Genomic DNA, 13,463 nt, shown 5'->3' on the forward strand with positions numbered 1-13,463 from the left:
CAAATTTTTCATATAATTTTGTTCGCAAGTTCACCTACAGTTTCTGAAAATTTCAAGGAAAAATATTCATAGCTTTCCTAAAAAATAAACCGTTTATCGAGGAAATTTGGCAACACTCGAATGTTCAGACGACGTTTTTTCTTAGCACGGCAGTGTTTTTGTCCTAAATTTCTGTTCCTGTCCAGATGCTGGGAGGAGAGAGCTTACAAAATGTTGACCCCCCGGACTCACTCGTTATGTTGGGAGTTTGAAAAAACCCTGACACGGCTTCTAAGAATCCCGCACTCGGAAAAGAAGCTAATTTCTTTCAAAATCTTGAATACGTTCGAAACTGCTCCAGTATTTTACGAACTAACTAGAGAGTTCAGGTACAGCCCAGATAATTTTACGACCGTCCGGTCGCCTGAAAGTCAATCAGAAACTGGAGACTGAAACCCTTTTCATGGTGGACGAATAAAACGGTTTGCACTTCATACGATGATTAGCCTACATGGCAATCAGTCGGATAAAAGTTTATATCGCGGTTCCTGGGCGAAATATTAGAATACGGGCAAGAGAGAGACATGAGGATTTGGGCGGAAGGCTAGCGCGAATACGTATGGCTTCATCGATGCATTATATCACCGGCGTGCTTACGAGCGACAGCACACTGCGACTTAAACACCCGTCCTGAGACACATTGTCAGCTAATCGTGGACTTTTTTAGCTCGTCTTAATCTGCTTAGAATTATTGCTGCCGATGTTGCCGAACAGCGCCTTCTTCCGGTCAGCCGAGACAACTTTCGTGACTGTTTACTCGAAACGGGCTCGATATCCTGGTTGGATGGCATTGACGATTACCATTACCAAAGAATAGAAAAAGAACCGTAAAGTACTCGCCAACATTGCTCGGTAAACTATAGGCGTTTGATTTTCGCGCTTCATAAAAGCGGAAACTTGGCGCCATTGTACTCGAGAGGAATGTCATCCCTTTTCGGAGGTGGAAGACAGAAAAAGGCATGAAATTCCATGTCAACTTGAGAATAAGCTGGCGTGGAATTTAATGAAAACGCAAAACCACAGAGTCGATCATCTGATCGGTTCTGCGTACTGGCGATAAAGAGTCTTCCCAATTGGACCGCGTTAAACAGAAAGGAACCAAGCCACATCCGCTATTGCCACAGTTATTTGGGCAATTTAATTTTATACATGGAAACAGTTGCGCGGATTTTCCTGCAAATTCCAGTGAATTTTCTCCATGTTACGAAGCAAATTCCTTAAAATTCTTAAAGGAATCCGCACAGACGTTCTCTCGTAAAAAATTAAATTGCCTAGTGAAATGCCTTGGTTTCTTTCTATTAAACGCGGTCCGATTGTTCAACTTGAAACGAGTTAATGTCTTGGCTCTTGAAAAACCTGGCATCGTTGAATCCGCGCCGATAACGAAGAATGGCCGCGGGGGGGGGGGGGGGGAGACGAGGCCAATGCCACCGAACAGCACTGCGGTGAGATATTATAATAACGGAGGCGGGAAACTATTTTTAAGCGCGTAATCAAGAAAAAATAGCGGTTATCAGAACTGCATTGACCCGGACAACGCCACGCAGTGCATAAAATAAATTAAAGAACCTAACCGAAGTTGATAGTAAGTTCATACTCGGCTAATGGGAGACTTCTTTCCCCCTGGATCACTTTCGCAATCTATGCATTCATTCATTTCGTGCTTGAACGAAGGGAAGCAGACGAAATTCACTTACTTAGTGAATGAATGATTCATGATTTTGGACGGAGGCTTAAATGTGTTTGACTATCTATTCGATGATTAAAGTTTCCTATCTTGAGATATTGGAAACTATTGCATAGTACTTAAACTGGTATTGCATATGAGACCCCACCTCGGTCATCTCGCAGCGAACATATAAACGCGTTCAAAATTTTGGAAAAATCGGAAGTTCATGATCTCAGTAAGGATAAAGTACTAGTGACGTCCGTAATTCGCCGTATTCTGCAGACCAGGGTACTTCGGCGCCAAACTAGGCATCCCGGTTACAATCGATTCTAAGAGACAAAATCGATATTTCGAATGGATTTGAATTGAGGAAAACTCTGTTGCCAATTTCAGAGAATCGCCACAGCCTCCACCGCGTTTGCTCGCATCATAGTTGTCGAATTTTGCCTCTCATAATGACTGGCGCACAAACGGAAGTAAGTCTCAATACAGGGTGTCTAGTTTTTTCATATTGGGAAATCCTGATTTTCCTGATTTTTTACTTCTAAATCCTGATACCATAATTTTTACAAACCTTGATTCTTTGGGGAGAAAAATTAACGGACGGATAGCGGATAATTAACAGGAAATAAGCGGACGACTGGCTTTTCTTAAATCCTGATTTTACGACCGATTTATCCTCAAGTCCTGATAGAATCGGGAAAATCCTGACGCTAGACACCCTGCAATAGTGGTTTTCCTTGCATGGCGAGAGCAAGCTGCAGAAAATCACTATGCCTACTCAATTTTGCAGAGGATTACGTCAGTTAGCATCCACCGTGCTTTTCATCGGGAAACATCTCGGTTATATCAGACGTGGGAATTGGGATTCAGGCTATCTTACTATTTTCTGCTACGCAGTAAGATCCAACGGTCCGAACGGAATTCTGTGACCTATCAAAACTCGACTACTTGCTGGGCCGTGTCATGCTACCACTCCCAGTTCGCGACGACGATAAGTTGAGGATCCAGCTCATTGATCCGTGCCGTGGCCGCAGCCGCGCATCGAGAAATTAGCAGTTGGCCGGTCCCGGTATCTCAAGGCGCCAAGGCACGGGCACGTTGCCGTTGCGTCACGCGCGTATTGACACGTTTCACGGTGTAAACTGGGCCTAATTAGTGTCGGAGTTGTCGCGATGGATGCCGATTGGCGCCCTGTTGCCGCATCTCCCCGTCGTTGGGGGGATCCAGAGTACCTGTATACGGGAGAGTAGAGTCGGAGCCCCAAAGTTGGAACAATGTAAACAAACCCCAGCCCTTCCGCTCCTAGTTTCGCCCGATGTAAACAAACAAGACGGCGGGAAAGTTCTACAAAGTTCTAGACGTGATTTTGGATGTGATAGAAATTTTTTTATAGGTGTCCAACTTCTGAATTGAGTTCGGGTCGAACTTTGATGAATGTTTTTGCCAAAAATTAAGCTTCAAGAGTGAGTATCGTTCATTTCTCAGCCGATAATACGTGTTCCTTTGGGTTGGGTTTGTTTGAATTGGACCAACTTTGGTGCTCCATGATAGCCTACAACTGATGAACAGGGTGTCTACGAAAACAGACTGACCAGAAATCAGTACTTCATCAGTGCATTCACAAGAAATTCAGTACCTCTAATTGAGGAAATTCGAAAAATTTCAATTTCTCGCTCAAATTGCGACAAAAATGAAGAAAAATGAAACAAAATCCGGACCTTTCTGCGGAATTTTCGCACTTTTCCGGTACTTCTGGACCGCCCTCAAAAAATCAGTACTATTTCCGAATTTGCAGACACCCTGGATGAAGCAATCAGGGAGCGGTACAGAGATGGCAATACTCTCCCGTATACAGGTACTCTGGGGGGATCATCGGGGGAGGGGTCCGGCGACTTGGCAAGGGGGCCGCGGCGCCTGGTCACGGTGGCGGTGAGGATGACGAAGTGTCTGGCTGCCGAGTGCCAAATGCCAGGTGACGGCCAAGCCCAGGACAAACCTAGACTCCGACGCCTACACTTGACTCCCAAGTCCCAACTGTCCGAAACAACCGCTCGACGAGATGCCAAGACTCGATGCCGAGTGCGGACACCTACGTACTTATACGCGGGAGAATCCGTTTTCGACTCGAGGGGCCCGTCAGAAGGACGAAGAGTGCATCGGCCCTTCGTAGCCGCGCATTTAAGGTGCCTCGCAGTTGAGGTGATGGCGACTTCTTCATCCGTCGCCCTGAACAGAGCCGTCACCCAAGCGGACAGCAACACCCCCCCCCCCCCCCCCTCAACCTAGGTCAACGAATGGTGGAAGAAGACGAAGAAAAAACAAATGGGAATCTCTCGCAACTTAACTGAAAGAGAGACGTGAGAAACCCTGGCTCCAGTGCTACCATTCCATGTCATCCAAAAGTTCCGGAATTCCTTTTAGATTAGTTCAAAAGTTCCTAGGAAGTTCCGGAAAATTTCGGGAATTGCAATAGTTCCGGGAAAAATTCAGGAAAATCTCGAAAGTTCCGAAATTCGGTACGAGTTCTGAGAAGTGGGGCACTTCCTGGCTCCCTCGCAGTCGGCGCCTCTCAAAATTGCGTGGATTGGCAGGGTGTCCAAAAATCAGTACTTTAACGGTGCTTGTTCAGTACATTTCCAAGAGATTTAGTACCTACCTCTTTAACAGAAAAATTCAGTGCTTTTTCAGTACTTCCATTTGACGAAATTCGAAGAACTTCAAAAATTTGAATTTTTCGCTTGGTGTGCGACAAAAATTACAAAAAAATAAGAAAATTCCGGACCTTCTTGCGGAATTTCCGCACTTTTTCAGTACTTCCGGTCCGCCCTTAAAACATTAGCATTATTTTCTGACTTTCCGAAAATTCCGGACTCGTAGACACCCTGATTAGATGCCCCTGGCGATGACGAGGCGGGCCCGGCCTGTCCTAGTCATCTGCGTAGCTGGAGCAATTATCTGGGGTTTGCTTGCCTCTTACTTTACCAGGAGAGGCCCGAATCCTCCAAGTACACAGCGAGGAGGGGGGTTTTTCAGGAATAGTGACTTCCTCTCTGAAATACATTTTGAAACTATTCTCAAGCAAAATTTAGCTGTATCTTTGCAAAATTGAGGTTCAACTCAACTAATAAATCCTCAACGAAAACTTCAACCTCGATGTGCTGAACCAAGAAAATGTACCAATTCTGTAACTGTTCTGAATTGAAGGGAGGTCCTAGCCATCAACCTTCATCAAGAGCGTCACACAGCCTCATGACTGGACATCAGAGCTCTACTATGATATGGAAAATCAGCGTAAATGCAATACTTCTACCTTAAAGTGGTACAGGGGTACCGCTCATCTATTTGTATGTATGATGATGCAAGTACTAGGACATTCACTGCATTGTTGATTCTCTGATGCTAATGATGATTTTTCACACCTAAGTGTCTCTCCACAAGTGATGCAAAAATGGGATTGATCATTCTTTAAAGACTGAGAGGGAAATTGGTTCTGATTGAAAGCTGCACACTTTGCAAAAAGGTACACAACAGCTGAAGTGCTATTAGTTCCCCATAGCAGATAATTGCTTTTATGGATGAGCCAGATATGGTTATCTGTTATTGCAAAATGTGGTCCAATTGGCTTTTCCACAATTCATATACATTGCTGGTACAACCGCAGTGAATGATGCGGCTCTAACGCGGAAGATTACGTTTTTGACTGTGTTTTTCAAGCAACAGAATCTCCTATTGTAAATGCGTAGAAAAGCATGTGAACTATTGGGGTGTGTGTTTCTATGTTATTTTCTTGAAGTTACCTTCTTTGTACGGCTGCTCAGCCGATGCCACGTGTAGGGGATGAATATCAATAAGGTGGTCTTCTTTGACACTTTAGTGAATCGACTACAAGATTGCAGTGTGTTAATAGAAAGAATGGAATTACAAAGACAAACAAGAAAAAAATTTAAAAACGGGAAAAGAGGAACATACCGTTGGTACGCAGGGAAGGCTTGTAGAGATGAAGTCCAAACCACGATCTCCTTGTCCACTAAAGCAATGCTTTATGTTGCTCATGAACTTCCGGCGAATACTCTTCAGCGAGTAGAAACACAACGCACTTTGGTCACTCGGTTTATTTGCACCTTCTCCCTCTTTGGTTACACTTTCCGAAAACACACCGTACAACACATCATCTTGCTGCGTAATCCCTAAGTTACCCGCCAACACTGAACCGGACTTTCCAACATATGCAGCTTGCACAAGATTATAATGCTTCCCTTCACTTGATGTACAAACTAACGGGATTTCCGTGTATGAGTAATAACTTGAATCGTCATGACAAACCCGCACAAGCTTCGAAATATACGGAGGCGAACTACTCGATTTCATTTGTGTCGTCAAAAAGTAACTGAAACCTTCTGAACTGAAACCGTACACATAGTTAATGATGAAGCGCTCTCTTGCTAGGGTGTTGACAAACATCCTTGTTCCAGTTGTTACCATGGATTCAGCAATGGTGAACATCTTCCCAGATTCTAGACTTCGGATGCCACGGCTGGAACCTCTGAACGGTAGGGCGAATCCCCTGTGAAAGTGACTCCCACATACATGACATGTGCACCTTGGGAGTTTTTCGGGCCTGGAGCGATGAATGCAACAGTTGAAGCCTTGGCATTGTTGGCCACAACTGCTTCCTTGACATCTTCATATACTTCTGAGATGTTCTCCATACTACGTACGGAACAACTACCTTGGAACAAGCTTCCACAAGCTATTAATTTTGTTTTGGTGTAATCTATGACGAGGGCTTTGTTGTAGTTGTTGGTGAGCTTTTTCACAGCTCCAGAGGGGCAGTTGAGAGTTGAACATTCTGGAGAATCTTCAAAGGGTCCGGTGACAGCAGTTGCAACAGGATGAAGGTCAGATGATAGCTGAATTAACTTATTGACTCCTCCAACATAGATGCGACCAGTATTTTTATCAATGACTAGGTGATTAAGGATGCTTTCTGTTTCATTGTATGTCCGAACGATGTTGGCTCCGGCTAGAGACAGGAAACTGACAGCCACCCACGTCAACAGTTGCCTCACACGGCAAGACATGACACCAATTCTGTCACATCATACCCTCAACTGAAACAGATGAAGGAAAAAGAAGATGAGATTAAAATTGGGGCAATTATTGACAAGATTATTTAAGCATATTGATAGTTTAAGTCTAGAAATGCGTTTGCGTACATCAGGTTACTAAATTGTGGGTAAGTCTCCACCCAGGTTTCATTATTATGAAGAAAAACTTGCGAACAATTTCTTTTCTTTCTGTTGGGTTTCTGCACTCATTCTAAAAAAATCACCCAAAATTGCAAGAAAATATTTGATGAATCTGCCATGAAGACGCAAATCAGAGATTTTTAAACATTGCACAGGAGTTACACATTGTTCGCATTAAGTCATTGATACTATACAGCACTGAATGAAATCAAATATGCGTAAGTCTACCTTTTTTCAAAAAAGCAAAAATAAGGAAGAGATTGAAAAAACTGAGGACAAGTTTTTCTCATAGGAGAACGGCCTCTTATCATTCAGATTATCATTTACTAATCGGGTACATTAATAGGGGGGGGGGACATTGAAGGCAACTATGAGTCAGTGCAAACTGACACTGAGGCAAGACTGATTATTCCCTCTTTAACTAAATAAGCATACTGTGAATGAGAGGAGTAATGTACTTAGAGAGGAGTAATGTAATACATCCGATGCAATTGCCAAGTTTTTTCATTAACTTATTACAAGAGTAATTAAAGTAAGGAGAGTTGTAAAATACAATTGACCTCCAGTTTCCATAGGCGAGCTACTACATGGCAACATCAGATACCGTTCATAGGTTGATTGTGCACAAATATGCTGACGAGTGCAAGTATGGAAATTGGTCTACTGCTTGTGAGTTGTGACAATGAAAACGAAACAACTGCCAACTTCTGCAATTAGTTGTCATTATAATATTCAATTTCATTGATATCAGTGGATAGTTTCATTTCTGAATTTTGGCATTAGGACCAGCCTGTGCTAGGCTCGGCTTTGTTTACATCTTGAAAACTCTTGTAATAGAAATAAATCATCAACTAACATACGGTATGATTACATTCAATTTCTTAATTGTAATGATTTTGAATTGAACAACTCACACAGAAAGTCAAAAAGAAGCAAGTGTAATCCTACGAAAAGCTAACAAGCACTGTATGCTACAGAAATTGAGGGAGCCCAATAATGTTGAACATATGCAGAGCTGGGAAAAAGTCTGTACTGAGAGGATACTTAAAAAAACACTTCTGATCAGGTCCAACGCCTGGGAGTAGAAAATAAATGCTAGACACCAGTCCTCCAGATACAAAATGTTGCGTTAATCTGAGTTGAAAAACAATTGAAAACCTGCCACATACTGAAAAGATCAAGTTAAGAGCATACTTCATCAACTGTTTTGGAGGCAATATGGCCATGAAGACAAGGCGCTTACTCAAAATTTACCTGACAATAAAAAAAGGGAAAATCAATTGCATCAACAAATTCTACGTTGAAAATCTCTTAAGCGCAGACTCTTATTAAATACAAAAAACAAATTTTTGACAGACCTACAAATGTGCTGAGCTGATAGAAGTTAGCAACGGAGACGTCAAAAACACTTTGATGTGAATATATATTGAAATCTTGCTGGTTAAAACACTTGATCATTTTGTGGCTCACACGGGTATGTACTAGCAGATGACTACAGAGGTCCAAAAGCTCGTCCTTTCAATGTTATCCACTCTGATCTTTATAAGTTTATAATCATGAGGGATGAATTTTACACCTTGATTAGAAGAGAGAAGCAACAAAATATGACTATTCACATTTGAGAATGCGGAATACAAGAACCTGAGCAACGGGAGGAGCTGCAACCCACTAACAAACTGGGTGCATGATATTGACAGTTCTCTTTACATGGAACGGAAAAGCCTGAACATTAAAGATGACGAAACGAGAAGTCCAAACATGACTATTTCGAATCGTTTTACTCGTTTACGGGCGGATACCGATTCAATGAAATTTCAGGGGGTTTGCAAGATGTTCAATGGTATCATAACCTTAGCATGGGTCATGAACTCGGCCCATTCACGCCTAGACAGCCTTTATCGAGGTGTAATGCTATGTAAAGTCTGCAGGCTTACAAGATTCAAATCGGGAGAAAACACATAGAACAGAAGGAGGCGCGAAACAGGGAACTAATTGCTAATTAATGAACATGAATTCGGGCAGAAAACACCGAAAAAGCTACCTCCCGATCTCGGTGAAACACCCTGAACAGAGGCAAACAAAAACTGGGTCGGACATAGTTTTCAAGACGGAAACGAGACAGGAGCTACGTCAAAACTAAAAGAATCGACCTGGAATGAACAAGTCGCTTACCTAGTAAAAATTAAAAGTCAGACAGACGCCAGTCATCTCAGCTCAGGAGATGTTCAAATCCGTACACATCGGCAGGCGCCATTGCTCGGCGAACAACAACAGAACACTCAAATGAATAAAAACCACTTGTTTACGCGACCGAAATTCGTTAATACTTCCTTCTTACACGCACGATTTTCCTTTATTAAAAAACTAGAGACGCGGAACCAAACACTGACACAATTTAACGGTAGAGGTAAAAACAGATGTCTGCTAAGAATCCATAGCGAATAGGTCGAGAACGCACAAACGCCGCCCGCGCTCAGGAAAACCAATCGAGACTGAAAATATCAAACATGGCTGAGCCAAGGTTCAACAGTTTACCCCCTCCCCGCTCGCATCCCTCCCCTATCGCCACATAACTCACCCGAGATAATTACGAATTCCCGCTGCTCCTCATTCTTCCCAGATGCACAATGCAATTTTGATGCGGAAGCTTCGCCTGCGAATTTTATTTTCGGATCGTTTTTTACTTATTTGACCAACCATCAAAGTAAAATACTGAAGGCATCTAAACTTATGAGCCAATTCCACACTCAGACGGTGTAAAATAATGCCGGCTCCCGCCCTTTCTGTTTTTTCACCCCTTATTTTCGCCTACCTTAGCAGGTAGGTAACTCAGAAATTTTCGATACGTAATTTGGAAATTTTTCAAATATGAAGTAACATCAGCGTTCTCCAAAGTTGCAAAAATTCTTCCGACTGCAAAAATTGTAGCGCGAAAAATTGGCAACAGGGCTGCCGTAAGATATGAGTACCGGTCTCTCCGCGTGGGAGGGGGCAGGGGGTCCAGAGAAACGGGTCTGGCGCCAGGAGATAAAAAGGCGGAGACCCTTTTTTCTTTTGTGATCCGATAACAAGAAAAAGGAATGCTTTCTTATTAGGTAGGATAGAGTTTTCGGCGCGGCGGTCTGGAGTAAAAAGGACTCCAACGCAAAGAGGGGGAAAAAGGAAAAGGGTTTCGATATCCTTACTCGCTTACCTATACGAGCTGCCCCTCCCCCCTCCCTCCCTTCCGAGCCTTCACCTTGAAACTGTGCAAAAACCTGTCGAGCGCAGCTCCGAGCTTAATGAAATTCTGGGAAGATTCCCATAAAAGTAAAAAAAAAAACAGAAATGAGAAAGAGAGGAGACTCATGCTGCCTCAACCCCCTCCCCCAGTCCCCCCCCCCACATCATATATGGCATCATGAAGAGTGGAGATTCAAAACTTATTGGTAAACATCATCAGGAGTTGCTAGGATTGTGCACCTAACATGCTACTCCTCTCAAGGTATAATAGAACCTAAATGCCCTTGCTTCGTGTACTTTTCTCTGGGAAATTCCTACTAAACTTTTAACTGAATTTTACTCATAACAATAACTATTTTTTTTTGGGCCCCTTGATTCCTGTTCAATAAGATAAGAACGGGTTGCACAAAATCAGCAACACCTTGGGCAGTGACTTAGGGAGGGAACTTTTCAAAAATTCTTGAAAAACACGCAAAATTACAATTTTACAATATTTTTTAGAAATGCTATCGTCAGGTAAAATCTACGAAAAAAATTCCTCAAAGAACTAGGTGCGATAGATTCTTAAAAGTTATTTTCGACGTTTTTTAAACACTTAGATGAATTTTTAAAAATCTACAGTGATTACTTAAATCTTTCAAGAGTTTCTCAGTACTTTTTCTATGAACTTATGGTTAAATTTGACTTACAAAAATACCTAAACTAGAGTTTTCATCTTCGTGATATTTCACAGTCTTTCTAACTTATCTTTTCAAATTAACAAGTTTTTCAAAAGTTCTGGGACATTTGTTGCTACCAAGGTAATGGCTTGAAAAACAGCTTTTGAATTTCTGCTCTTCATTTGGAAAAGAACATCAGTAGTCAGAGGCATAGTCAGAAATGTTTCATGTGTCCATGATAAAAATTTCCCTCGTGCGGTTGGATTGACAAATTCCTGAAAACCATGAAAAATGGCGTTTGTCCCTTTTGTTTTTGGCTACATCACTGGCAATGATATTGTGTCTCATGAATCTGACTGAAAACTTCAAGACCAAGCAGTTCTTGTAGACGTTCAGGCTAGAATTGTCAGTTGACACACCATCACCCAAAATTGGTTTGGAGCTGGAATAAGCTGTGAGAGCGAGCTTTTTAGTGTCTAGCACCTATTTAGTTCAGCGTTTGACTCTAAACCATCCTGCACGGCTGCTTGTAACAATTCGTTGAAACTACAAAAAGGTTTGTAACTTCTCTTGATTAAAAAAAGACGAAAAAAGAAATATCAGTGAAGTTTTTTCAGAAAATTAGCGCCTAAATAAAAACTTCCAGTTTAAAGAATACATGATGAAATTTAATTGTTGTAAAACATCACATTCGAAATAAAATTTTGACAGGAAACAAGAGAGACAACAATGAGGGCTTCTCAATGATTTGAACACAGGGAAAACCCCCAATATGTACACATACAAATTATGTCAATTGTCGATGTTATTCTTCAAGATTGAGGAAAATTAAGAATCACAAAAATAAAAAATAGGTTATTTTATTATACACTCTTTTCAGATACTTAAAATTTTAGTTAAGAATAAAAACAATTACAAAAATTAACTGTACCTAAAATACAAATATTGCAACAAATTCATAAGGTATTTACCTAAAATATTCAAGATCAATCATGAAACGATAATAACATGCATCAAGGTATGAAGAAATTTTACAAATTACTTGTTAAATTTTACTTTTTTGAAGAAAATAGGGATTGTTATCTTTTCTAAAAACTTGAGAAAATTTCTATTTGTGCATCCAAAGATAATCTCTTCAGATTAGAATTATATACATTAAGTAATGACTTGGTACAGGGAAAAAACATTATAATGGGTTTTGAGACACAGGAAACAAGGAACAGGCCTTCGGAGACTCATGTATTTTATAATACTTCTTGGTTCCTCTGAAATTAAATAATTCAATAATTAGCAATCATCCAGACACTAGGCAGGACTGATTCTGACTGCAAAAATGGCAACGCTTAGTTAACATTGGGGAAAGAAGGGAACAATTTTTTTTTTTTGGAAACAAAAAATTTGCTCATTGCAAAAAAATGTCACAATTTTCAATAAAAATCAAATTCTCTAGCTATTAATAGGCCTTCGATTTTCTGAAATAGTTGTTTGCCTCTCATCAAATACAATTTGATATCTTTTCCTCACACTGGCCAGATATTGCCAGCAACATTATTAAATTGTGAACATGTGGCTTGATTAGATTTTAAACCTGGGGGACAAAGCTCAAAACACAAAGACTCTAAGGAGTTAATTGTGACCAGTTATTTCTTTAAATTACACCTGTAGAAACTCTTTCCCCATAGGATGGTATGCGAGAGCTCTAGCAGGTGTCATGAGCAAACATGTGGCTAAGAGACGGCAATTTACAACAGTCTAAGGCACATTGAAAGTGAACTAAATTTCCCAGAAAATGTTAGAAAACAATTCCATCATTAGAGACTTTGTGATTTACAAATAAATAAAAATCGACAGATCAAGAGACTGATGGTACCAGAGGTGAATGTTTCTACCGCTATAAACATTAAATTAAAATGATATAATTAAATCAGATCAAAGAAGTAATACAAAAGGGTAAGAACGGTAGATGATTAGTATACAAGGGCATTTGCTGATTGCGTAAGTAAAACTGATAAAAAAAGTTCTGATATGATTTTTTTTGGTCAAGTATATGGAGACATACATCTGCTTCTCATTATAATAGTAATGCAAATATTCTAGTTGTAAAAACTCTCCTCTTAAACGGTAAAGAGTTAAAATGTTGTGAGAAAGTGACAGCGGCACTCCTGCTCCCTCAGTTGTAAAATTCAAACTATTCAAGCAAAGCCAAAAAGTTAGTCTAGTCTTGCTCCCTTGATTTCACACTTTCAAAGAAATTTTTGATCAGTCTCTTTGAGCACAAATAATATTTAACAATATTCATAAATATCAGCACATAGTAAACAAATACATTGAGACAACGAACCTACGAAATGCTTCCACTATGTGCTAACAACAGCTAGAGAGAAAACTCGATGGTAAAAAAGCTCTCTTACAGAGGGTCTTTACATGTGAAAAGGGCCAGGTTTACCATTTTGGCTGACAACCATTTGCCCCCTTGCACCTGAAAAGAATGACGCTTTGAAAGCTTGAATAGCGAAAAAAAAAATCAAGTTAAAAAATATGTCATTGGTTCAGACGTCTGCAGTTTCTATAATATTCTGTAATTTGCCGGGGAACTTCATACCTGCATGTAAATGCAGTTGC

General features: G+C 40.8%; 1 protein-coding gene across 1 annotated transcript; it reads right to left on the reverse strand.

The window, feature by feature from the left end:
* Nucleotides 1-5,460: 5,460 nt before the first annotated feature.
* Nucleotides 5,461-9,483, reverse strand: LOC140224786 (plexin-B-like). Its single transcript, XM_072301442.1, is given in 3 exon segments — nucleotides 5,461-6,237; nucleotides 6,240-6,822; nucleotides 9,133-9,483. Coding segments are annotated over 2 exon segments (1,161 nt in total). The 5' UTR covers nucleotides 6,793-6,822; nucleotides 9,133-9,483; the 3' UTR covers nucleotides 5,461-5,629.
* Between the last annotated feature and the right edge of the window lie 3,980 nt (nucleotides 9,484-13,463).

Source organism: Bemisia tabaci, chromosome 6 (assembly GCF_918797505.1).
Source record: "Bemisia tabaci chromosome 6, PGI_BMITA_v3".
Taxonomy (NCBI): domain Eukaryota; kingdom Metazoa; phylum Arthropoda; class Insecta; order Hemiptera; family Aleyrodidae; genus Bemisia; species Bemisia tabaci.